This window comes from Rattus rattus, chromosome 4, assembly GCF_011064425.1.
Source record: "Rattus rattus isolate New Zealand chromosome 4, Rrattus_CSIRO_v1, whole genome shotgun sequence".
Lineage (NCBI taxonomy): Eukaryota > Metazoa > Chordata > Mammalia > Rodentia > Muridae > Rattus > Rattus rattus.
This window is the reverse complement of record NC_046157.1, coordinates 164,604,454-164,630,696: the sequence shown is the minus strand read 5'-3', so window position 1 is coordinate 164,630,696 and position 26,243 is coordinate 164,604,454. Positions and strand designations below refer to the sequence as shown.

General features: G+C 50.9%; 2 protein-coding genes across 2 annotated transcripts; both read left to right on the top strand.

The window, feature by feature from the left end:
• The first annotated feature begins 15,605 nt into the window (after nucleotides 1-15,605).
• On the top strand, nucleotides 15,606-19,071 carry Otos (otospiralin). Its single transcript, XM_032899632.1, has 4 exons — nucleotides 15,606-15,828; nucleotides 17,828-17,919; nucleotides 18,070-18,096; nucleotides 18,774-19,071. Exons 2-4 carry the CDS (start codon nucleotides 17,862-17,864, stop codon nucleotides 18,956-18,958), a joined length of 270 nt encoding a protein of 89 aa, XP_032755523.1. The 5' UTR covers nucleotides 15,606-15,828; nucleotides 17,828-17,861; the 3' UTR covers nucleotides 18,959-19,071.
• A 2,131-nt stretch (nucleotides 19,072-21,202) lies between these two features.
• Cops9 (COP9 signalosome subunit 9) lies at nucleotides 21,203-26,039 on the top strand. Its single transcript, XM_032901655.1, has 3 exons — nucleotides 21,203-21,315; nucleotides 23,479-23,551; nucleotides 25,795-26,039. The coding sequence occupies exons 1-3, from the start codon at nucleotides 21,253-21,255 to the stop codon at nucleotides 25,830-25,832; spliced, it is 174 nt and encodes a 57-aa protein (XP_032757546.1). The 5' UTR covers nucleotides 21,203-21,252; the 3' UTR covers nucleotides 25,833-26,039.
• The last annotated feature ends 204 nt before the right edge of the window (nucleotides 26,040-26,243 follow it).

The following is a 26,243-nucleotide window of genomic DNA, read 5'->3' as shown; positions in this document are numbered from 1 at the left end:
CCACAGATATCAGAGGATAATAAGGGACCACCGTGGCTAACTTCATGCTAATGAATCTGATGCCTTATATGACATAGACAAATTCTTTGCAATTACCACAGCTCGCTCAAGGCAAAAAATGCATTTGAGTGACCGCTCATTCATTAAATAGATTGAACTTACAGCAAAAAGCTGCTTCTTCTTTTTATTAAGACTCAAGTCCAATAGCTTCATGGAGGAGCTTAGCCAAACGTGCAGAAGAGATATAATATTTTTCTACATAACTTTTCCAGAAGACCAAAGGGGAGGGGGGCAGCTCCTAGCTCACCCCGTGAAGGCAAAATTTCCCCAATACCAAAGCGGAGCTTACATAAGGAAACCACCAGCTACTGTCTCTCCTGCACATGGCTGCCAAAGCCGTGAGCCAAATTTTAGCTAATTGGACCAAATACTGTGTAAAAATAACTCATGATGACCTCATGTGGTTTGTCACACTACTGTAGGTTAGCATAACATTCGAAATTTTAACTACAAAAGAAAATGAACAAATTGTATGTTTATGTCAACCAATGTTAATAATTTTATTTAGTAAAATCCAGTTTTCACAGTAAAAATACTGAGGAAGCTAACAGTAAGACTCAGCCTTATTATTAAGGAATTTATTTAAAAGGAACTCCAGTTTCCATCAGACTTCAGGGTGAAAACCAAATGTTTCCTCCCTAAGATCAGCTGAACAGAAGAGTGCCTGTCCTCCTGTCCAGCAGCACACTGGTGACACTAGCCAGTGCAATAGGTCAAGAAAAGAAAATTAATTTCATTGTTTAGATAGGCAGCAAAGTAGAGACCATAAAGGAGTAAGTAGAAGAAATAGTGAAGTCTAACAATGTTGTGGACTGGAAGACGGACACTGTCTGCTTCCTCTGCAAGCATGCACGCGTACATGCCCTAGCATAGTCTGTGTTGCTTTCCCTGAAGTAGCTACATACACAGTCACTTCAGTTGCCTTTGGCCTCTTAAAGCTGTAGACACAGGGGCACCTTTATGACCTGCTTGGACAGCTCCCACCTGTCTCTACCTACAGCCCCAGTCTGTGCCCGGGGTTTGAGCTCCCTGACGCCCAGTGTCTGAACTAAAAGCATGGTTCTAGAAGTGTCACTGTATACAGCTATGATGTAGAGGGCTGGCCATGCTTCTCGCCCCAGTGCATGACCTAGAAGCACAGCTCTTCTCCCCACCCACTCGAAGTCTCCTGAAGATAACAGATCAGAAGCAGGGGCAGGAAATACCGAAAGGGGTACATCCATCCTCATTTTAGGTTCTACAGATCTTTTAAAGTAGAAAATGTTCATAAATCAGAGAGTTATCATGACTTAGCTTTCAAACTCCAGGCATGAGTAAGGAACAAATAAACCACATTAAGCAAAAACACTTTCCACACTCAGGTTAAAAAGTCTTTTCCCTGCTTCTTTCTAGGGGTAATGGACCCAGGGCCTCACACACAGTAGCCAGTTCTGCTCTCAGCCATGCCCCAGCTCTGAGTTTCCTGATCTTTAAAGAGTTATTTTATTTTAATTCTGTGAATGTGTGTGTGGGAGAGTGCACATGACTGCAGGTGCCCATGAAGTTCAGAGGCATCATTTCCTGGAGCCGGCATTATCGACAGACCTTGTTACTACCTGAGGTGAGTAACAAGGGAACTGAACTCAAGTCCTCTGCAAGAGCAGTACATGGTCTTAACTGTTGAGCCTAAGTTTTATTTAAACTCCCAGCGAGTGCCCAAATAGGATCTTAAATATCTTTCACATTTATTTTGTGTGTGAACATCTGCATATATGAGATCCTTGAGGCACTTGTGGAGGTCAGCTCACTCCTTGCACTATGTGGGTCCCTAGGATTGAACTCAGGTCACCAGTCTTGGTGGCAAGCACCTTTACCCACTGAGCCATCTCGTAGACCCCAGATAGACTCTTAAAGCACTGCTTAAAGCTGCGAACAGAGGCAGGAGTTCATTTACATAACACAAATTATATACGCACAAAAGAATATCTTGGCAAGGTTCATGTGGTTTTTCCAGACAAGGATGGTGTCGAAGAGGGCTTCCATTTTTTATTACACACTCTCATAAAGTTTGAATGTCTCAAATGGGGCATTTGTTACATTTACAGTCACCGAATAATCAATTTTTCCCCTGTAAAGAGAGAAATCTCCAGAAGCTAAATGAAGGAAGAAAACAAGTGTAATTATTCTCGACCTTTCCAAGGAAGCAACTGTATGAATAAGATAAGAAACAGAAGACTAGGGACTGGAGAAATGGCTCATTGGTTAATAACACCAGCTGCTCTTCTAGAAGACCCAGGTTGGATTCCTAGCACCTACAATGGTGCTTTGTAATTTTCCATAACTCCAGTTCTAGATCATGTCCTTTTCTGGTCACTGTGGGTAACAGAGAAACACATGGTGCAAAGATGAAAACAAAACACCCATACACATAATTTTTTAAAGTAGAAGACTCTGTATACAAAGCATCTTCATCAGTCTCAGAATGTTTGAAATACACATCTTGAAAACCTCACCTCCGTATACCTGACTTGCCCTTGGTTACCATGGTCACAAGGTTCCTTCCAGTCAGAAGTGACAAATATATACATGACAGAGATGAACTCAAGTTGGAGGGAAGCCCAGCCTCTTCCATGGGAGCCCAGGAGGGAAATGTGGACTGCAGAGGCACCTGAGGATGTCCTTGTGCCCCATTTGTTGATGGAAGTTGTTCTTGTTAGAGAGGCTGACCCAGGAAGCAGTGACTGACAGGTAGTAGAGTGTGTGTGATGTGTGAGACTCTGAGAAGTTTGTCAGCCAGGGCGTATCCATCAGAGGTGTGGGACATTGGAAGCCTTTTGGGCCAGTGGCTGATCATTGTCCCAGAGGGTCAGGATCCAACTGCTGGGTCTGATGGCTCATCTCCCAGAGCTTGGCAGAACTCAGAGAAGTCACCTGAAGCCATGGGCCCTGTCTCACCTGCTTATTCTCAAGATCTCAACCAGGGCAGTGGTGGCAGATAACTGCACTGGCATAAACAGGTTGGGGAAGGTAGGACTGCCCTCATGAAGTGCTATAAACAAAAGAGGATGTCAGGTTACTGGCCAAAAATACCTTTGTCCACATAGTATACCCATCTACATAGTAATGCATCAAACAAACAAAAAATAAACATGTTCTGGCACATGCCTGTGATCCTAGCATGTGGGAGGCTGAGACAGGATAACCAGGAGTTCAAAGCCTGTCTGGGGTAATTGTGACAGCATGTTCAAAAATCCGAAGGCTGGAGTGCAAGTCATGTGCAAGGTCCTGGGTTCAATCCCCAGCACTGGAAGTAAACAAACAGCCCTGTTTAGATCTATGAGCACCTCCCACTACTTCTAAAATGAAATTTAAATGATTCAATCTGGTAACATACCCTATCCTTTAGCACCAGCTCATCTGCCCTGTAGACACCTGGCCCTACAGACCTGAGGCCTGGAGACCCTGGCCTTCTATGTGTCCCATCTGCTCTGGCTGAGAATACCCTTTAATGCTATCACAGCCTCTTTTTTTTTGTTTGTTTGTTTGTTTTTTTTTTGTTGTTGTTACTGCATGGGATGGCCTAGGGTGTCACATCCTGAGTCACAGTACCCTTGAATGTTCTTCCTCACTGTGGATGGTGGAAGCTTCAGATTGCTTCCAGGTGCTCATACAAGGGTCAGTGTGGCACAGGTGATGAGATGTCACCAATGATTGTGTAATACGTAAGGCTCAGGTCTCTACCCACTGGAGCCAGAGACCTACTTGCTGGTTATAAAATCCCCAACTGTAGGACAATCTTGTCACTGACCCACACAGCTCAGAAACATTATGGATTCGGAGACTGCTCCCTCTCGGTGATTCGACCTGGATCCTCATGAGTACAGCCTGGGGACCTGGAAGCCTGTATGTCCCCTGCATAAGACAGAGCTATCCAGAAATCACTGTTAGCTAAATAAGAACAGACCCGATCTGGTTGACAGCATAATTTGCTTCCTGCAATTTAAACGAAGCACCAGGATGGGATTTAACATGATTGGGATTTGGTGGCCAGATTCAGGGAGGCATCAGCCAAGCCCAGGCCAGCCACCAAAATAAAGTTTGATCCCCCATTGAGTCTTCAATCTTGAACCCAAACTGAGTTAATGAAAATGTGTTAACCACAGATATACTTTTTAAAACTATATAATTAACTTAGTTATATAAACAACTGCTTCCTTGGCTCTCAAGATCAAATTCTCAGCTGACTCAATACTGTTGACATAATAAAATGGTGAAATGCACCCCAACTTAATAAACAGTCTTGAAATCACAGTCTAACCATGCTCCACTTAAGACTGAAGAAAAATCAAACATTTGGTGTTTTCAGAAAATCTCCGTAATCTCCATGCAGTTCAACTCAGAGCAGAAGGAAGGTACATGGCCCCTGGTAACACATTCACCCTAGAGGCTGTCCTTCAGGCCGTTTGTCCTGAGGTTGCTTGTGTGGGTGGAGTAGCCGTGTTAAGAACTTAGACACGGGTTTGAGGGAAGCTTGGCTCTCATCCTGTCCAAGGGCTTCAAGGGCAGAGATGACTCAGTTGAATTCTGGCTCCTTCCCTGGCCTTCACATCCAAGTTCCACATCCCCAGGCCTCAGGGATCCTGTGGAACTTGTCACCCGACTGACCAATACATTTTTGAAAGTGAAGAGCGAATCTTAGTAACCAGGCTGGCCTACAGCCTGCAGGTCCGCCCATGGGGTCAGGGGTATGCACACCTTTCACAAGCCAATAGGAGATCCATATTGTCGGAGTCTCTGCCTCATCCCTATGTCCCTGTCACAGCTGTGTTAGGAGCAGCCCGACATAGGGACTGGTCTCATTATCAGGGCAGAGGTAGGATTGAGCATACTGAGCCTGGGTGCTCCTTCTTCAAGGTCCCCAGGGCCTCCTGCATCCCAGTCCCCGGTGGTGAACATAGAGCACACCAGCAAAGGACCGGAAGCTGGCTCCTCTCTGGGATAGATGGGCCCTCCCTGTTCCCAGGCCTTTATGTCTCCTGGGGTGAAGACATGGAGAGAGAGAGAGGCTAGAAATAGCCTATGGATACATGAATAGCTGTGTCTTCCATTCTGATGAAGTTCTCATCCCAAGGTAGAGGAGATGGGGACTCTGCAGGGTAATTAGGTTGTGACGGGGAGCCCTTGGGATGGCATTAGACCCTTACACAGTTGACTCCAAACCTCTGACTTGTTCCTCCCACCACATAAGAAAGTGAGGAGGAGGTGCTCCCTGTGACTGAAGCTGAGGATTCGGTCTAGGGTCAGTAAGGAGGCTCTGACTGTGAACCAGGAAGCTGGTCCTCACTTTCCTGGGTCTTGTACTTGCTGTATTCGACACTGTAAGAAATGAATTTCTACTATTTTTACCCCCTTTCTCTCTCTCTCTCTCTCTCTCTCTCTCTCTCTCTCTCTCTCTCTCTCTCTCTCTCTTTCTCTCTCTCTCTCTTTTTCTCTTTCTATTTTTGTGACTTACCCTGGACTAAGACCCTAGGAGGCAGGTAAGAGGAAGAGTGGCTTTGCAATCCCAAGAGACCATGCTGTGTGCTTGTGGGCCCTCTTTTGTGCTCCCCCCTGTCTCCTAAATGGTCTCTTGTGATGCCAGAACCCAGATAGAGCCCAATTTTTCTTGGACCCTGTGCCTCATATTGGCTGATATCAGGAAGGCATTTGCCATTTGCCTACTGTTTACCAAGTCCCAGTGTTCCATGTGCCTCAATATACCCATACTGGTCCTGCAGAATAGTGTCACACTTACTAGGTCAGGTTCCAAGAGGTAAAGTAAGGCATCCAAGGTTGGACCACCAGTGATTCATCGCATTAAGCATGGTTTCTGTGACACCCCCACTCTGCCAGAGACTCAGCATAGAAGCTACCTAAGGGCGGACCAGGCCTGCTGGTTGGGAATTCCCACATCCCTGTGGTTTATATGTCCCAAGGGGCTGCTTCTGACATGGTGAGTCTCAACTTCTGAGAAGAAGAGGGACAGCTCCAGGGCTGTGATCTGGACAGCCCAGATGGGGCAGTGGAAGACGTCTGGGATGGGGCTAACCAAGGCTGCTCCCTCTGACCCATTCCCCAGTCTCTCTCACAGCCCACCCCTAGAGCTCCTGTGGAACATTTGAGTCTGCCTCAATCCCTTTCTCCTGCTGCACGTGACCTGCACGAGTTCTGGCAATTCCTCATTTGAAGAGGTGTAGTTTCTCCTTCTTCAGGCGGGGCTGGCACCTACTGCCTGAGGGTACTGGGGCACTCTGAGGAGGATATGGGAAACTCAGTTTTACCTCTCATATGTATGCATATGGGGAAAACCTGGGAACCCCAGGCCAGTGTGCTCCATCTCTGTGTCTTGCATGGGATAACCGTGACCCTGAAAAAATTAAAGACATGACCCTTAAGTTCAGGATGTAATGGGTGCTTGGAAGTGATAGACTGTCACCTCAGCGCCTCAGGTGACAGATAGACCTTCAGCCCTGACTCAGAATGAGGTCACTCACCACTCTGACATTGAACCAGTTTTGCTACCAATAACGTCTGCCTGGTCATGTGCCTGGAGAGAGCTGGCTTTGGGGACAGTTGGCTCTGCAGGCTCCTCCTAGGCCACTGTGGTTAGGTTTGTGCATTGGTTCCCTGTGGACAGAACTGCATGGGAACAACTTCAGGTCTCAGGAGGTCACCACTGGCCCTTGGGTACTAGAACCTCTTTGCCAATGAGGCTGCTTTGAGGAGCAAAGTCACCACAGGAAGCACTGCCCTGTGTGGTCCCTGCCGGCCAGCCCTTTATTAATCACCACCGACTGTGTTTGACATTGATCATTCAACCCCAGGCCCCTCAATAATGGGGGAGGGGGGCTGGAGTGACACATGTCATTGGACTGAGTGTGCCATTAGCAGAGAGCTGTCCTCATCCTCCGATAGCGGCCTCCACCTGGGATTTATGGCTCTCCTCCCTCTGCTGGCCCCAGGCCACAAGAGCAATTTCACTGTGACTGCATTCATCAAGGCTGGTGGCAGCTTGGGAGAGAGAGGGCTGCTGCCATTAACCCACTTCTTCTCCAGAGCTGGCAGACTTGGGAGCCCTGGTAGAAAGTCCTTCAATGGTGGAATGGGGAGTGGGCAGCCCAGGCAGCCGAGGCTTGTGGAGAACGGCCCATCCTGGGCATGTTGGGACTGGAGACTAGATTTCCTCTCATCTTGATGTCCAAGGATCATTTCTGGACATTTATCTGGAACTTTAGAAATGCTTGCCTCTGTGCACATGCTACAGGCTGCCACCACACTGTGAGACCGATCTCACTTCCCCCCTGGCCCTGTTTCACCCTTTTGCAGATCCTGCAGGAGAGGTTCTGAGTGCAAAGGTCAAAGGTCGGACAGACCCTGCACTCCCCATCTCTCAGAGCAGCTCTAATCTCTGAGTGACCTCACCAGAGGGAGTCACGGGGTCAGGACCTAGAGATTTACAGATTGCTCCCATCTGAAGCTTGGAGTCCTGGTGTTTGCAAACGTCCTTGTGTCATTTACTGTCCCTGTCACTGTGACTGAACTCCAGACAAGAAGCAACTTGAGAGAGGAAAATTTTATTCAAGCTCATGACTTGAGGGTGTAGTGGGTCATGGATTTAGAAGTGACTGGAGGCTAGAGAAGCAGAGACTGCTCACTTTGGGCAGGTCAGAGGGCAGAGAGAGTCTGGACAGGAAATGCCGATGGGGGGGGGCTAGAACTCCAAACTCTTTGGTGGGGGGACACGATTTATCCCACAGCAAGAAGGCACAGTCTTCCTACCTCATGCTTAACCAATTCTGATCATTTACTTCCTGCACAGGGCACCTACATTCAGGCAAGTTCTTGGCCTGGCCAACCATGAAGCTCAGAACCCCATACTTCATCTCCATGGGTGTTGCTTTGAGCCTGCCAAGGTTTCCATCAAGGATTACAAAGAAGCAGGCTCTCAGCTCAGATCTCAGCTCTCTGGGATCTTTCTTCCACCATCCCTCCCAAGCCGTGTCTAGAAGGTTCCAGACAACGCCTCTAGTTCTGGAGGCCCTGCCTGTAACCTTGAGGTAGTTCTCGTTACCACTCTTCAGCTTCCTTCCAGCCATTGCTTCCACCCCTCACAGCTTTGACAGACCCTGCAGCTTCATCCCTTGCAGCCCTTGTCCCTTGTCACCCTCAGCCTGGACTCTGCAATGACTCACACAAGGACACAGATACAGAATTCTTGGGGTGGGCTGTGCATGAGGACTCCTGTGGCATCTAGGACAAGGGAGCACTATCTGTGTGGATGCCACAGCTCATGTCTGGCTGCTGCCTGCCTCTCAGGAGGAGGCTAACCTCATACATCGTGTGGAAGGAGCCCATCAGTCACCACACTGACCATCAAGTCTAGACAAATTGGTCAAAAATCAATTTTCTAAAAGACACCTTGCTGATGGTCAAATGAGCGATGAGCTGTAGCCCTCTGAGGTCTCCTCCTGGGAGCCCGCTCTGTTGCTCTGTGCTTGGGGGGGGGGCAGTTAGAGATAATAGGAAGAAATAAAGGTGATCCAAAAAGTCATCCTCACCTCATAGGCAGAAGCCAGAGTAAGGGCCTAACCATGAGCACAGAGTTTCTACCTGGCAAAGGTTGCTGAGAGCCTAGAGGTAGTGGCAAGAAAAGCCATGGGCATCAGATACCAGACTCCTAGAAGGCTGTCATGTAGAGAAGACCCCAACTTTCACGTCTTCCTGTCATTTTGTTCAGAGGCCTGTCACAGACCAGACCATTCTCTGTCCCCTCTTCTCCCCATGTGACTACCATGACACAACACATACCATTTCTTTCCTAGACTTTGTTTCTATCTGCCCAAACCCACTCAGACTCCCTGATAGGCTCTGCAGCAGACGACGCAGCCTCCACCCACTCCTAGGAAAGATGTACCTGTACCCAACAGCTCAGTTTCTCCCAAATCTGGGGCTTCCATCCAACCTCTTCTGCATCAAGCTAGTCTCTGGCAGCAGCATTTCCCCAACCAGAGCTGGGGCTCAGAGCATGGTGGTTCGCCATGCCTCCATCAGGGGGAGAACTTGGATAGCCTCGGTCTCTCTGGCAGGGCCAGCCTGGGCTGCAGCACAAATCAGCAGAAGGCTTTCTCTGGATGGCCGTTCAGCTCAGCGGTGGAGCCCAGGCTAGCATATCCATAGGCAGGGCTGCACGGAGAGCCATAGCAAGCTCACCCCCTCAAGCTGCCTCAAGTATGACATCCATTCCCAGGGGATCAAAACCTGAAGCAGAGTGTCCTGGCTGTGAGAGAGGGGGAGGTTTCTGGGCTGTTTGGGGGGATGCAAACATGACAAATGACATTTAACCTGGTCCCCAACACCTGGGACTTGTCCCTAACACCTGGGACTCCTTCCCCGTTCTGTGACATCCTCCCCATCCTATCCCCCTTGGCACATAACTGAGATCCCTGGCACCATAGTCAATACCTGTGTGGAAAATGTCCACTCCAACTACCCTGCCTTGGTTTGGTTGCATGGCCATCAACTGGAGGGAAGCCTCACTTCAGTAGGGGTGGCTTCATGTACTGGGGGCTGGCCCTGTTACTTGAGCAGAACTCATGCTGGGTAGGGTTGGCTCATGCAGGGGATTGTGGCTGGGCAGTGCCTGGGTTTCACTGCACAGAAGAGCAAAGCTGTTGTTTTGTTTCTTCCCCTAAAGACAGATCTGTGCACACGGTGAGCGACAGATAAACAGCCCAAGATCACACGTGGGCAGATCAATGGGACAGGAAAATATCCAGCTCTCCTCAAAGAGTCATACAGGTCAGGGAGCATGCGCTTCTCTGATGGGTAAATGGACATCTGAACATGTGTGCACATACATGGACATGTATGTGCACATGTGTGTCTGCATGTGCGTGTGCATGTGTGTGTATGCATGTACGTGTGCATGTGTGTGCTTATGCACACTCCCGGGCAAGGCCATTTTGGATCAAGCTGCTTCCCCATGGCAGAGAGGTCTTGCAGTGGTCCATTGTTATGCTGGAAGCTCGGCTTTTTCTGGCGAAAGACAAGGAAGGAATGGCCTGTGTTGGCCTGGCAGCAGCACTGCTGCTCCGCCACATTCCTGTGGCTTTTCTTCCTGGACACTGCTAGCCAGAAGGGCTCTGAAAGAGCCACAAGATCAAAGCCAGCAGGAAGCATACGTGGAGACAAGCCAAGTAGACTGGGGGTTGGGGGGGGTGCAAGCCCTGAACCCTAAGCTCTGGACCTTGTATGTGAAGCCCAGCATGGGACTACAATGGTGGTGGGTGACAGGAGGGTGTTCTGAGATCGCAGTCTGAGCCAGGTTGGTGGTGGGGAGCTTGGAACTCCTGTGTCCTACACTCTCGATGGTGACTTCAGCTCGATACCCCAGTGGCTCCTGAAGCCACAGCAAACCTAGTCCTTTGAGGGTGTGCTGTGCCAGGTTCGTGAGGACCATACCCACAGACATGCTCATTTGATCCTGAACTCAGTGGCCTCCTGGCTCTGAGTGACTTCTCCCCACGACCTCAGGGCCACCTCCTCAGCTCATCTAGTGCTGGTCAGTCTCCCCACTGGCCTGAGCAGAGTGTGCCAAGGTCCCCTTGGGTGCAAATGCAAGGCATTTGGAGAAACAGCCTCTCAGGACCGTGAGCATGGGAGAAGGTCCTGCTGCCACAGGCCTTAACAGGCAGCAGTCAACTCTGTCCTAAGACTGACGCAATTTGCCTGACAGTGGGACCGCACATACACTTTGGTAAGTCTGTTAGCACACACAAGAACACCTAACTTCAATGTGTCAACAATATCTGAGATATCTAGGTTTATCATTATGGGAGCCCATGGCATCCAGGGGCTAGAGACCAGGGACAGCAACGCACTGCAGTATACAAGGTGATCTCTCCACAGAGGACCTGTCCACCTAGGCAAGCCATGAGCTACTGGAACACTGCAGGGAAGTGCTATCACTGTCTGCAAGAGTGGGTGAATCTGAAGATGCATTGACCCGGTAGCCATGCAAAATGGATCAGGCAGTGAGAAACGGCATCATGGGAAACACCTGGCTATGCTGTGAGCCTATAGCCTAGAGGGCTGGAGAAGCCCAGCTAAGTCCATATACCACAGAGTGCTCATTCACACAGGGCACATGGAAGGCAATGGAATTCATTCCTCCTTTTCACTTTACAAAAAACGTCTCCATTTGCAGGGTGCACACACCCTTCAGCCTGCTTCTGGGGCCAGCAGCTGATGCTGATGTCTCCCTGGGAGCAAAATGGGAAGCATTCTGCTTTCAAGGCTGTGGGCTGGACAGGAGCCTCCCGGCCCTCCACAGAGACAGATTTAGCACATGCTTCAAAGCACATCCAGCCCTTTAATTCTCCGACATGGGTCTTGGCTTAGCAGGGCTCTGCCCAGAATGAGCCTCCTGATGCCCCGTGCTGTGGGCTCATAATACCTGCTTCTTGGATGAATCGACGGGTTAAAAAATCTAGGACAGTCAGCCAAAGCAAGACGGGAGACCTTCTCTTTCATTTCTCTGTTTCTACCAGCATCAGGAGAAAAGAGCCAAAAAGCCAGTGAGGAACACCGTGGGTGGTCAACAGGAAGTTCGAAGCTACCACTGCCAACTCCAGCCTAGACCTGCAGAGGCTGGGCCTAGGGGCCCCCAAGGGCAACAGGACTGACCACGCTGCCCAGATGCTTCAGCCAGGATGAGAAACACACTGAGCGCCGGTTCCCATAAATCCGGCTTTCATGTGGTACTGAATAGGACAGACAATGGATCTATTTCAGGCCACAGAAAAATGGCCCAGTCCAGGGCTCCCCTTGCAGTTAGGAGGCTCAGCATAGTGGCTCTGGAACCCTGGCCCTGCCCAGAACCTCAGGAAGCAAATGCCGCTGAGTTTATGTACTGAGTTCTGGGGTCTGCTGAGGATGTGGCTGAGGGTGACTGCTGTATATTTGCCCCATCCTGTGGGCACCATTGTCCCTTAGCCTAGAGTCATAATCGCCTAAGGCTTCCCTCCCTGCCTCAAAGCACGCCACGGCCTGTCTGTTTCTACCTGATCGCCAGTTCTCTGGCAGGTACTGCAGACCCAGGTAGGGACCACAAAGGGCTGAGTCTGCAGTCCTGTGGTGCTGGCTACCCTCTCCTTGTTCTGTGGTCAGATGCATTTGGGTCCCTCCTCCAGAGGTCACTTCCTGAAAAAGCCGGGCCTGGCAGCCCTTCCTCCAAGGGAGACAAAGAAAGGGAAACATCCCTCAATCAAGTGTCCTTTCTGAAGGCAGCCACAAAGGAAATCCCATGTGAAAGCAGGTTTGGCTAGGTGTGGCTTTCGTTAGAAACTGAGTCCTGAACCAGGAACACTCAACACTAGGAAGGGTTCAGACTATGACCCTGGAGAGGTAACCAGGTGTCTTAGTCAGGGTTTCTATTGTTGCAACGAAACCATGACCAAAAGCAAGTTGGTTCCACTTGACTTACACTTCAGATCCTAGTCCTTCACCGGGAGAAGTCACGACAGGAACTCAAGCAGGGCAGGAACCTGGAGGCAGGAGCTGCTGCAGAGCCCCTGGAGGGTGTTACTTACTGGCTTGCTCAGCCTGCAATCTCATAGCACCCAGGACCACTAGCCCAGGAATGACCCCACCCACAATGGGCTGGGCCTTCCTCCATCCTCACTAGTTAAGAAAATGCCCTACAGCTGGATCTCATGGAGGCGTTTCCTCAAAGGAGGGCTCCTTCACTCTGATGAGCCTCACTTGTGTCAAGCTGACACAAAACCAGCCAGGCGTGTGGTGTGAGAAAGGCAGTGAATTGCAGGCCAGGGACAGGCAGGCTCAGCACTCCAACTGGGTGATGACCCACAGTCCATGGTATCTTTGCTGACAGGAAAACATTTCTCCCAGAAACAGGATGAATCCATTCACATTTCTCCTAGGCTGGAATCTGAACCAGCAGGTTCCGGGGCCTGGCTGGTCCTGGGACCCCTGTAGCCTACGGTACCAAGCCCTAGAGACATTCTTGGCCAAGTCCTAGATAACATTTAACCTTCCCCATTGTATAAGAAACATGACAGACAAATCGCCTGCAGTTCAAAGGAGCTGGGGGAATGGCTGTGGTTATGGCGAACAGGTTAGTACTCTGCCATAGCCTGAGGTGAGAGGACTGTGTCTGCCCAAGGGCTTCTTCTAAGTAAATGGGCCTGCATGGTACTGGGTTGATGTCACTCCTGCTGCTGCTGGTCTTTGTCTCTGGTATCCTGTCCCTTGACTGGAGTCCAAGGTAGATCCTTGTACCTGTGTCAGCATGTCTGACTTGGTGAAGCCCTTGTGGGAAAAGCTCAGGTGACATCCTTCACAGCTCAGGGTCAACACTAGCCTTTCTGGGGGCTCCTGGGAATCTTTTCCCACGACACAGAGAAATGCAGAGGATAGAGGTTCCTGTGAGAAGAAACATGGGCCATGTGAAACCCATCTCTCTGTTGGGGGGGCGCGAATGACCACAAGCTAAATATTCCTTGCTGGGAACCGTACTCCACCTCTCAGGGAGGCAGCTCTCAGCTGTGGTGGACTAAGAAACTTCCCAGTGAGATTCTTGGCTCAGTGGTTCAGTTAACCCTTTGTGTTACCGCAAAGCCACCAGTGGGGGCTTCCCACAGTCAGGGCAGGGCCTACAACAATACTTGGATCCTTGGCTTCCGCATGACCCTTCAGTTCTGCCTGGACTGGAATCTGGATCCACTGGTCATCAGGAACCCAGATGCTCTCTGGGGGAAGGTGTGTGTCGGGGGTGCAGTATTGGTTCCGGACTGTGGCCTCAGGAAGCCGCCCCATCTTGCTCCTGCCCTATGATCCCAGGCTCAACCTCTGCCTGCCTGTGCACACTATAAGTGTATACATACCCGTGCTTGCATACGGTGTTTGGAAGATGAGCGCTTCACCTAAAGAGAATACTGGGGATAGGTGGGGCAGAAACAGGTCCCTGGAGATGTTTGAGACATGAAACTTACACGAGAAAAGTATTCACGGGTTGCTTAAAATTCAAATGTAACCATGCATCCTGTATTTCTCCTGCTACCCTGGAGACCCCAGGATCTGCCAACTCCGTCTCATCCCACCACAGGTCAAGTCCCCTTTGTTTCTGAAGGGGCACTCTCTGGAGTTGACCTGGGACCTTTTCAGAGAGCGTATGGCCAGTCCAGGGAAGGAACGAGGTATTTTAAAAGAAAGTAATCACATGTGTACACATTTCAGCTTCAGATCCATATGCGGTCAGTCTTATGACACAGAAGGAGGCTTTGATCCTTTAAGGACACAAACCCTGTGTGTGTTTGGGGGGTGGGGGGGTTGGGGTGCTGCACAGAATCCTGTGAGCATGGCGCCCCCTGGAGGCCATTTCAGAAACATGTCGCTCCAAGCCCTAGTTTAGGTTCCTCTGAGCCCTCGTACTCCAAGCAGCCTGGGACCTGCTGTCTCACCTCAGGCCCTTCCTGATTTCCTGATTGTTAAAGCTGCCACACCCACATCAACTATGACGGCGTGGAGGGGCTTCCACCTTGGCAGGCTTTTCCAAGTCAGCTCAACACTCTCCCAGAATTCTCCCTTTTCTTGTCTTTATCGTCGTGGTTAATTAAGCTCTTTCATTAACATAGCAAGTCCAATAGGGACGTGTGAGCTTGAGAAATGTGGGAGCCATTAGACGGTTACCCTTCACTTTTTAGGAGCAGGGATGGCAATTTCTGAGGGAAACGTGTCTACCAGTGCGTGTTTAGAAGGACAAGGGGCAGCATGGCTGGCTTCTAGAGCTTCTGAATTCCAGCACTGTGTGGTCACGTGACACCACCCTCTTGGGGTACGAATCCAGCCAGAAGACTCCCTAGCCCTGTCAGTCAGGCACTGCGCTCAGTCTTTGGGACGCCCAGGTACTCTGCAGGCGCAAGCAGGAGGGCAATGCTACTACCATCTGGGACGGAGGACTCAGGGCAGATGTTAGTCTGGAAGATGAGAAGGGAAGGCAGGCTGTGAGCTATCACCTCCTGCACCCCAGCACTTATGCTGGCCACGGTCCAGGAATCAGGAAGTGACCCTAAGATCAGTTAGAAGCCACTCCCGAGGCTTTGGGGGACTCGGGCTGTGTGAACAGGTCAAAACGCAGGCTGACCATTCTTCAGTGGGGGAGAAGAATGCAGGAGACACACTGACACGATGAACTGTGGCATCTAGACTTTAAATTTTGAGCACGTGTCTGTGCCCATACTGGGACAGCTCAAAGGATGATGGTCAGCTACTCTGGGCTGTGCCTTCTAGGAGAATAAAGTTGGGTTGGGCTGGCACTTCAAAGGCCAGGGGCACCTGCTTGGCTCTGGGAGTAATAGTCGGATGTGTTGTCCCAGGATGGGCAGCAGGGGGCGCCAGATACCTCCGAATCATTCCCAATCCTGGCGTTCTTGCAACCCAGGGACTGCCATGCGAGGTAATAAGGGGCCTCTTTCCAGCAAGGAGGGCCTTATACGTGGAATCATCTCCTGACTGCAAGCAGACAGACCCTTGAGGCCTTGGATGTCTCTTCTGAGGTCCTGTGTGGGGCAGGGGAGCAGGGGCTGTCTCCCATGCACTGGATATCATCCAGGCTTCTGAGCAGCTTCGAGAATGCGGACCCTGCCCTGCCCTCAGCGTGGAATTTTAGAAGGAACCGTAGCTATTATTAAAGAACGAAATCCACTGTTTTGAGATTCCCACCAAATGTGGGTATGTAAGGCCGCGGGAAGGCTTTTTAACATTTTTTAAAACGACATTTACTTATTGTATATATGTTTGCAGCGTGTCCCGGGTGTGTATGTGTAGGTCGGAGAACAATTTGTGGGGGTGGGTTCTCGCCTCGCAGCATGTGCGATGTGGGGATCCAACTCCGTTTACCAGTGAGTACTTCTATCTCTCAAGCCATTTTAATGGTTAATGGTCCCTCTTGAAGGTAGCGTGTTCTGCATGAGGACAGGGAGACAGAGAGAGATGGATGGGTGAGGAGCAAAGGAGACTATGAAAATGTGATGCAGGAAAGAACCTGCATCCCTGAAGTTATGGATGACCTGGGAGATGGACTGACGGATGTAAGCCAGGGTGAGTAACAGAATGTTGCTGATGGCGGGGCTGTTTTATTTAAGGTTTTCTTACCAATAGATAGATAGATAGATAGATAGATAGATAGATAGATAGATAGATAGATAGATAAAATACACACCCAGTAAGGGAGGAGAAAGTCAATGAACACCCATAGTTTCCTCTCCTGGACTCACAGCTGCTAATTGGCTCTAGACTTTCCAAAGTTCAGTCTTGCATTAGGAAACCGGTTTCAAACCAGTCTGCATGTTTTCTTTAGATATGGGCTCATCAGGGTGGACAGTTGACTGCTAGACCCTGGTGGCCCTCTGATGACCAGAGGCTCAGGGTGTCTGCTCCTTTGGGTCCTGACTAGAGCCTTTTTCTTTGCCAGGTCCTCTGTGTCTGTTGTAAATCAAGGCTGCGAGTACAGCTGTGCTGTAAATCAGGGCTGAATGTCCTCATGAATCATATACCTGCAGATGGTTCAGGGACCCTGACACGGCTGCCCTAAAAGCAGCCACACTTCTTATAGCTCAGGGGCCAGGGGTCTGGAAATGAAAGCCAGAGGCTCTCTGCTACATGGCTGCACTCCAATACTACTGGATCATACCCGCTCTCTGTATCTCTGGTTAGATTTAGGCTGTCACTTGGGGAAGGATGGGCACTTGAGGGGACTCCTGGGCCACACAACTCCAGAACAGAATCTTTGAGAGTCTTGGGGTGTTGAGAAACAATGGAGACCATTATCCTGGACATAGTACTGTATCCAGCAGGGTGTTGAGACCTCGGGGGTGGGTCCATGAGGCTACACTTACTCTGATAGATGGGCAAGGGTTCTATCAAGGGATAATCACAGTGATCTGAACTTAAGGGCCTCTGAGATAATATCTACAGGTATCTATCCCCTGGCCTTGCCCATTAGAGACTTGGAAGAAAACTCTAGTCTGGGGAGGGATCCATCTTGTCCCCACTTCCTCTCCATGCTGCTCTACTAGTGTGGTGTCCTGGGTGAGGGAGTGTCTGCAGGCTTACTGAGGAGGCCATGGGATCACAGGGTCCTGTAGCACAGCTGAGGGGTTTCAGCAGCCCCCCAACCCCCCCGGTAACAGACTTAGAAGGAGGTGTATTAGATGCAACCTTGCTGAACTCAGCTTTGAAAGTTGATGGCAGATCTGATCTGTGGTGCGATTCCCCCAGCTGCTCCCACAGGCCCTCCTGCCAGCAGGGAAACAGAGACCTACAGTCCTCTGCTGGGGGATGAAATATTCAGTTTGATGGCTCAGGATGGTGACGCTTCCTTCCTTGTCCCAGCCCTACTATAAAGTGGAGCCTGAGCGTTGGCAGTGGCCCCACAAGGCTGCAGATTGGGCTGAACAGACCAGCAACGAGGTACCCTCTGGGAGGGTTTGGATTGCTCTCTCTACAGATAGGGTGGACCTGGTGTTTGTGATGGGGGTGGGAATGGGGGCAAGGCATCTCTTAAACTGTCAAAACGAATAAGCTTTTACCTCAGAATAGTGGCTTAGAAAAGCAGAAACAGATGCATTTACGAACATTCGAGCGTTTCTGAGGGTGGTCCGCTTCGCGGTGGCAGAACGGGCTCATCCTGGTGGGCAGCATTATCATCCTTGGCTTCCTCCTGCTGCAGGTGGTCCTGAGTATACCGTCCGCACTTGGTAAGGATGCAGCCCTGTGTGCTGTGGTGGCTGGCTCTTGGCCTTCTGCTGGCGATTCCTGCAGGTGAGGGGCCGCTCTGGGACTGGACGTAGCATAGCCGTGATTCTCTTACCTTTCCACGCCTCTCCTTCAAACGGTCCTTGTCCTGGTCTGCAGTGGTTCGTGGAGGTTTGCCCTAGATGATGGGCAAACCTTTCTCCTTTCCTTTTGCAGGAGCCAAGCCAACGCCAGAGGAAGCAGGTACACTTTTCCATGTCTTTCCTTTCACTGGCAGAAGTTGCTGGCGCATGCAGGCGGGTGGGCGAGCAGAGGCTGCTCAGCCCTGGCAGACAGGACAGCCAGAGCCCTAGCTCTCCCGGAAGTATGAATGCAGGTCCTGTTGCGAGTAGGGAGCTGTGCATGCTGAAGGGTCTGGGACACCATCAGGGTGAGGTCTGTCTTCTGCCATGTGAGAACATGCAGAAGGGAGACGGATGAGCTCTCAGAGTCCCACCACCCTCAGTTTGAGCTCAGACTCTGAGCACTCTCAGGAGTCCCAGCTCAGTCCACTACCACGGAGGGGGCCCAGCCTGCCCTCCAGGACTTGGGTGCTGTGTTCCTTGACGCCTCAGCGGCATGCTGCCTGAGCCCCGAATACATCATCACCCAGCTGCCTTTCTGCCCATCACGTCCCAGACAAGGACAAGGCTCTGCTTTGTTCTCCCGTCTCCCCCTTCTCCTCTTTCCGCCACACCAGGTCCTGTAACGGGCAAGAGGTACACTCAGAATAACTCAGGCTCCACTCCTGGCTGGGACGGTGTCATCCCTGTGGCTGGCACTGAGAGCTCCATCCATGCGCCCTGGCGGTATAAGGGATGCTCTTCTAGCAGGGATGGTGATGGGGCAGGGACTGAGATTACCCGTGTCTTGTCTTTCAGATCCCAACGCCCAGCCACCAGCCATGCCTTACTGGCCTTTCTCCACCTCTGACTTCTGGAACTACGTGCAATATTTCCAGAGCCAGGGCGCCTACCCACAGATCGAGGACATGGCCAGAACCTTCTTTGCACACTTTCCTCTGGGGAGCACCCTAGGCTTCCATGTTCCCTACCAGGAGGACTGAGCAGCGTCCAGTCTTCCGCCTGCCTGGCTGCACTGGCTGGGGCCAAAGGTGGTCAGAGATACAGTGGTGGGCGCGGGTGGGGCTCATGCTCAATAAACTCCTTCTGAAGATGCATAAACCCCTGTGGGTTTCTTTCAAGGAGCCGGTGTGTGTGGTAGCGCTAGGAATTAGCTGGGCTTTATTCTGATGACCACTGAGCAGGCCTTTAATAAAGACACACATCATTCCTATCCATTGATCAGTGTCAATCAGGGCTTTCAGCCTTAGTTGTCACTTGGTCATTCCATCCTCATAATGACCTGGGGGTGGGCTATGGTGGCACCAAATCATGAATAAGGAAGCGCCAAAAAACAAACAAACAAACAAACAAAAAACCCCACCAGTACAGCTTTGCTTGTTAAGGCCATAGGCCTAGTTAGGCAAGCCAGACAGCAGGCAACATTCCCTTGGCTGTCAGATGTACTACAGTCACGTTGGGGCCTGGTACCCACATTCAGGACACAACATGTTCCTGGGAGTAGCGGGGATCAAGAAGCCAGACTCCTATCTGCGAGGGAGAGCCATAGCCCACACTTAGTATCTGAGGGAAGGGGATGGTTTCCCTGGGTAGTCCTCTGGTCGAGTTAGGCTATGAAGGCAGTATGATATAATGTAGGGGCAGCCTATGTTACAGGGGGTGAGCCTCCCCAACACACACAAAACATGCAAGCCAAGAACACACAGGTTAATGCCCCACACAGCAGCAGGAAGAGAAACTAACAGAAGGCTCCCCTTGGCTGCCAGCCTGTCTTGGCTTCCTTAGTTTGACCTTCACGTGATATCTCAGGATGACACTGGTCTGGCATTCGAGGCTTTCCAGTTATTTCTTACACATCCTGCACAGTTCACTTGGGCTTCAAGGGTAGGAGTGACCAGGCTCAATTCCCATTGGCTGAGTCAGTCCTTACCCTTGACCCCCGTTCTCACTCTAGCAGCCCACACCCCCCCCCAGTCCCTGAAGCCTCGAAGTTGTTAAAGGAAAACAAAACAAAACCAAAAAACCAAAAAACCAAAAACAAAAACAAAAAAACAAACAAAAAACAAAATCACCCAATCCAACCCAACCAACCAACAGTTCCCAATTGCTTTGAAAGCAGAGGAAGGGAAAACATTCAAAACCATCGGGGCAGGAGGAGCAATAGTCTTGTATCGCTGGAGAGAGGCTCTGCTCAACCACAGTAGCAACAGGGACTGACAGTCAAGGAGCAGGGTTGGGGTAGATGGGAAATAAAAACTCAGGGGTAACACAGATGCTTTGCTGAAGGCATGATCAGAAGACACTGCCCAGGATAGTGGAGGGTGAGGAGCCCTATCAGATATGGAGAACAGGCAGGTATCGGTTGGATTTCAGGCTTCTTGCTATAGTGACTTCACAGAGATACTCGTTAAACCTGGATTTTACCAGGAGGTGCACAGAGGATCCTAGGGGAACATCCAGGAGCCTCATTAGAGTAATCTAGACTGTCAGAATAGCTTAGGTCCTCTCCTACAAAGATCCACACCTCTCTGTCCCTTCCTCCTCTCGTCTTTCTTCATTCTTTAAAAACCATGGCACAATATGACACTCTAAAATGTATCAGCCTCGCCTCTTCTCAGGGGACACCTTCCCCCCAACCCCACCGCACACCTCTAGAACTCTGAACAACTGCCATCCCCAATACTGCGGCACTTATGAGTCTGACTGCTCTAGAGACCTCACATGAGTGGTACACAGCGTTTGTTTATATTTCACTTAACAACATCCTCAAGGCTCGTCCATGCCCATAGGCTAGGAATCCCTTCTTAAAGTTTTAAGATTTCACACTCTCCCACCTTGTAGATAAAGCCCATCTTGTCTGCATGCACTGGGCTGCTTCTTCATCTTGGCCGAGGTGACTCTGAGAGCGGCCACTGCGCACGTACTACTTTTGGATTTCTGCTACCCCTACAGTACCTAAAGATTCAATACCCCCACCTTCTAGCCAATCCATTACAGCCTGTGATTTCTGTACAGTAGTCATTCTGACGGTTTTGAACTGCAACCCTGCTGGGAAATGGATAGTCTCCTTTCTCCGACCACTCGTGCAGTGCTCATGTGGTGTTTTTGGTCCTTAACGCATAATCTGTTGACCTAGTCTTCTCAGAGAGCAGCTCAGCAGCCAGGCTAGCGGGGTGCCACCGAGGCGCGGTCCTCCGGGGCCTAGACCTGCTCGAAGGAACGCCGCCGGAAGTAGAAGGGGCTGGCCGGAAGTGAGCGCAACGCCGCCAGTCTCGAGATGAAACCAGCTGTGGATGAGATGTTTCCCGAGGGCGCGGGGCCCTATGTAGACTTGGATGAGGTGGGGTGGTGGCGGCGCGGAGCGATGCTTGGGGGTGGGAGCACGCCTACAAACCTGCGTGGGAGCCCAGGCCTTCGGGGACTCGAAATCTGCCAGAGACTGGGGAAGCGGGAGCGGGCGGGGACGGTCGCAGGGTCCAAGACTGTTACATGAATTGCAGCGAGGAAGTAGGGTCTGCTCTCTATTACTTGATTGTGGCTCCTCATAAATATTCCGGAGAGAGAAGGCCCGAGCGAGGTTTACGCACTGACTGGCCTCTAGCCACCAAGCCCTGAGAGAAGGGCAAGGGATAGTGTGTGGCAACTGTGTGCTTTGTGCTGGGATTCGGTTATTTCGTGTAGACACACAGACTTTTGGAGCGATCTTGTGCTTTTGATTTATACCATGGTCACAGATATTTATCTGATACAGGTGTTCCAGTGAGGTGGTTATGATCAGGAGTGTCAGCTAGCTCGTGTATGTCAGCTTCCTGCTCCTCAAAGCTCAGCGAGTAGGGAGGTGCGCGAATGCATCCCAGGACCTGAGAGATGTCAGGTGTGGCCCCAAGAGGCCGATTGCAATTTCTAAGTATAATAGCAAGGGTGGGATGGGGGTGCCATACAGACGTGTCCATGGGGTTTTGGTTGGCTCAGATTAGGCTTAAGAGAGGAGCTTCCCCTGATTCAAATATTGAAAAATGTGTTCTGTTGACATTGGGTTATGGATGACGAGAGCCAAAGTAGCAGAGCTTTGGAAGAGCGATGCTCCCTGGCCCGCTAAGGGAAGGGGATGCCAAGTAGTTTGTCTTAGGGTTTCTATTGCTGTGACCAAAAACTATGACCAAAAAGGAAGCTGGGGAGGGAAGGATTCATTTGGTGTACATCATTGGAGGAAGGCAGGACAGGAACTCAAGCAGGGCCAGAATCTGGAAGCAGGAGCTGACGCAAAGACCATGGGGGTGGGGTGCTGCTTAGTGACTTGCTCAGCTTGCTTTCTTATAGAACCCAGGACCACCAGCCCAGGGATGGCACCACCCACAATGGGCGGGTCTCTCCTTCATTGATCACTAATTGAGAAAACGTCTTACAGCTGGATCTCATGGAAGTGTTTCCTCAACTGAGCTCTTCTTCTCTGATGACTCTAGCTTGTGTCAAGTGGACACACAAAACAGGCAGTACATAGTTGAACACAGAGGGGCGGGAACAAGCAGATCTACATAGTAATGCCCAGAGAGTGAATGTATGGGCTCTGTGATCCCCTGATGAGGAAATTGCATTCAGCCTTAGCCCCTCAGCCTTGCAGCAGGTGATGTGAGGGCATCCCGATGAGGAAGCCTGGCTTCCTGTGGGGGTTGGTCCTTTGGAGAGGTGGGAGCTTCGGTTTACAGGGAGATGGTAAAGCAATGGAAACAGGAAGGACGAAGCCTTAAAGAAATTGTGACTGAGGCAGTGGAGGCAGGAGTTCAGCCAGGACTTCAGAGGCAATCTATATGGCTTTGTCCAGTGATGGGGCTGGGGACAGAGGCAGAAAGAAGACTCGAAAGGGAATACAGGAGATGCTCAAGTACTTGTCACTCCAGGGAAAGTTGAACCAGGAGCCCTCGAAAGATGAGGCCCAGGCAGAAAAAGGCCAGAGCCAGCCGTCCAGTGTGCTGCAACCACAGGTCTCTGCGTCCACCGTTCTGGGTGACCAAAGAGCACAAAGTCTTTGAGAGTGTTCATATCTCACAGATTGGGTGTGGTCAGGTTTTAGCACCACCATATGGTGGCAGTCCTGGAGGCTTCTCCCAAGAGCAGCACCCCAGACCTCAGCGCTGGGACAAGCAGCTTCCCAAGGGGAATGGCTGCAGTCTCAGAGAGAAGGGAGCCTCTAGGGCAGATGTCCAGCCTGCTGGTGTACTTCTGTGTCCTCTGGCATTGTCTAGGAGGGGACTGAAGACTCCGGCAGGAGAGTACCACACGAGGCCATGCCAAGGAAAACTGAGGACCTTGAGAGAGCTTTAAAATCATTTGCTTGGCTTCCCCATTCACACTACTTTCTTTGTCCGGGAAATTCTGGCTCCCATCTTGAGCATTCTTGTCACTCAGTGTTCTGTTCCAGGGAGGTGGGATGGGTGTGCTAAGGAAGCCACCACCTGCTCTCGGAAAACAAGCACACAGAATGACCTTCCCTCTCATTCTCCAGGCTGGAGGTAGCACCGGGCTCCTGATGGACTTGGCAGCCAATGAAAAGGCAGTTCATGCGGACTTTTTTAACGGTAAGTCTGCCAGCATTGGGTGCCAGGCTTAATCTGAGTTTTCCTCTGCGGTGGGCAGTTTTGTGCCATGGGTAATTTGGATCATGGGACAGTGTGGCCCAGACCTTGTGCCTCTGTCTGTGCTGTGCCAGGTGTGTGGAGTGATCCCCTGGCAGTCAGCTCTCCTGTCAGCCCTGTCTGAGGAGAGCAGGAAGTAAGTGTCTCCCCAGTTTACTGCCCAGGCTTGAATTTGAGCAGTGGCATGAGTAGCGTGTGCAAATGGACGTATTGATTACAGCCCGTCTCCCAGACCTGGGCACAGAGGCCTCATGGTTCTGTCATCTTTGGACTCTCCCGGTGACAGCATGTATCCCTCTCTTTCCTGGGCCACACCTGCTTGTCCACCTGGACTCATGGCCACTGCTGCCTTTGCGGAGTAACAGCTGAGCTCTGCTTCAGCTCTCCCTGAGTGAGGTCAGGGCGGAGGACACACTTCTATTGCATAGCTAAGAGCATTCTCGGTTAGATTATTGTGCCAATTAAACAGTGAAAACAGTAAAATCACCAGGCGTTCGACAGGGCGTGTTTGAGCCTCTCATCCTTCTGATTCTGAAGGCCTTATTCCTACTGGTTAACCCTTACACTGGGTTCAAGTGGCAATTGGGAATCTAGGCTAAGTTCCCTACTTGGAGGGTAGTAGTGGTTTTCTCCCTTTCGTCCCAGCACTGTAGTACACAACTCTCCAAAGAGCCATGACTAACCGTGCCATATTGATTTCTAACTTACTAGGGACTCCCCCTCCCCTTGAAGTTCCAAGCCCAGATGACTTTGAAGGCTCGCTGGCATGTGACCAATGCTTGAGTGGGGAAGCCATCTGTCAGATGGGTGTTTCCTTCCTGAGGACTTTGCTTCTCCCCAACTGGTTTCAGAACTGGGGGTAGGGGCATAACACTGGAGCCTTCAAAGTCATTCCTCTCAATTCTGTTCAGGGAGTAGATGGTGCAGGGCTACTGATCACTTCCCAGGGCAGCCTTGTGGCACCTCGGGAGGCTCCTGGCTGTGCAGGGTGTGACACCTGTAGGACTGATAGGGTTGAAGTAGGACTCCTTCAGAATCCCATCCATCCATGTCAGCTCCTGAGAGAGCAGCTGGGTACTGTGTTCAGTGCATGCAAGTGGCCTGGCTTGCATTGCCAGGGAGCACCCGGTGACAATGGCAGTAGACATCTGACTCCTAATGACCCATACCAGGCAGGGAAGGGACACGCAGGCTCCCTGTCTCCTACTCACTCACTGCCTGACCTTAGCAAGAGTGGGTGCTGTCTGTGCCAAACCCAGGGCTTAGGAAACCATTCATTGTGAGAAACCCATGAGACTTTTGGCCAGGGCTTCCAGCAAGGCCTTTTGGCTCCCCAAACAGATGGGTTCTGGAGCTGTTGTCTGGTGAGCAGTGGGTCCTACCCGTGTGCTGACCCTTTCACTTCCCCTATCACCATTTGTAAGTAGTGGGAGATCTAGACGAGGCTGGAGGCAGGCAGCTGAGAGCCCACATAAGCCAGGTGGTATTGTGTCCAGAGGACTCTCAAAGGAAGGCAGGAACCACCCAGAGTGCAGTCACACAGTAGTTCATGCGGGCATCAGGAGGCAGGGAGGGTGGAGCAGTCTCCTGCATGGCCAGAGTTGCACTGTAGACACTGCCTTTGCCCAGAAAGATCTAGTGTGGAAACATGGGAGGCTTTCCAAGCAGATGAACTGTGCACACATGGGTGGGCTTGACTCCTTCCCTGTCCTCAAAGTGACCCTGCCCAGTAGATGGAAATGTGGAAGATGTGTGAACAGAAGAGTGGGCGGCCATGGCTGTGGGCCCCAGTGGCGTGTTTGAACGCTGACTGTAGAATACACTCTGACTGGAGCGGGGTGTAGCTGTGGATCTGGAGCCTTGCTTGCCCAGGCTCGCTAAGGGAGTCATCTCAGGGGCTCAGTCCAGCCACTGTTCCCCACACTTCCATCCTCCTGGTGGTGGAGTGGCACTGCTGTCCTCACACTCAGTATGGCTGCCAAGCTGCAAGGTGGTGCCCATGTGTCCACAGCACCCCCGCGTGCTTTGTAAAAAACGCCCTCTAAAGTAGAATGTGATTAAGAATAACTGTGACACCCTTTACCACTTTCTCTGCCCTTCCAGCTATCAGCAATTTCTTTTTGAAGCAGTTTCCTCACTTGCTTGTCCTGTACCCAATAATGCTTCATTTTGATTTGTTTTCATAGATTTTGAAGATCTCTTTGATGATGATGATGTCCAGTGAGGCCGTCGGGTCATATATGCTCCATGTCTGTGATGTGTCTGGAGTCTCCGGGGACAGGATCACCTGATTGTAGACACGTGTGACTATCACTAGGTATCAAGACCTAGTCAGCCAATAGGGGAACTGCCTGAACCAACTGGGTACTGATGCCTCTGGGAATGCCAGCCCCATGTCCTTGTTTAAATTAATAAAGAGCACTAGAACACACAGGGTGCTTTTAATTCCTGTGCTTTTAGATGCAGATGGGCTTCCCCCCCTCATGTGTGAACACAGAATAAAGCTTGGCACCACAGCAAGCACACCGTGCCGTTTTCAGTGTGGTGACTAGAGATGCACTGTCCAGGTCAGCAGCGGCCTGTGCGGGTGTGCGCGCAGCCGGCCAGAGCACTTTGAGGGCCTGACTGAAAGTAC

Bases quoted from the DNA above. Each gene is read 5' to 3' on its own strand.
- Otos (XM_032899632.1), top strand. From the start codon at position 17,862: ATGCAGCCCTGTGTGCTGTGGTGGCTGGCTCTTGGCCTTCTGCTGGCG. The intron at 17,920-18,069 runs GTGAGGGGCCGC...TTCCTTTTGCAG, and splicing joins TCTGCTGGCGATTCCTGCAG to GAGCCAAGCCAACGCCAGAG. The intron at 18,097-18,773 runs GTACACTTTTCC...CTTGTCTTTCAG, and splicing joins GCCAACGCCAGAGGAAGCAG to ATCCCAACGCCCAGCCACCA.
- Cops9 (XM_032901655.1), top strand. From the start codon at position 21,253: ATGAAACCAGCTGTGGATGAGATGTTTCCCGAGGGCGCGGGGCCCTAT. The intron at 21,316-23,478 runs GTGGGGTGGTGG...CTCATTCTCCAG, and splicing joins CCTATGTAGACTTGGATGAG to GCTGGAGGTAGCACCGGGCT. The intron at 23,552-25,794 runs GTAAGTCTGCCA...TTGTTTTCATAG, and splicing joins TCATGCGGACTTTTTTAACG to ATTTTGAAGATCTCTTTGAT.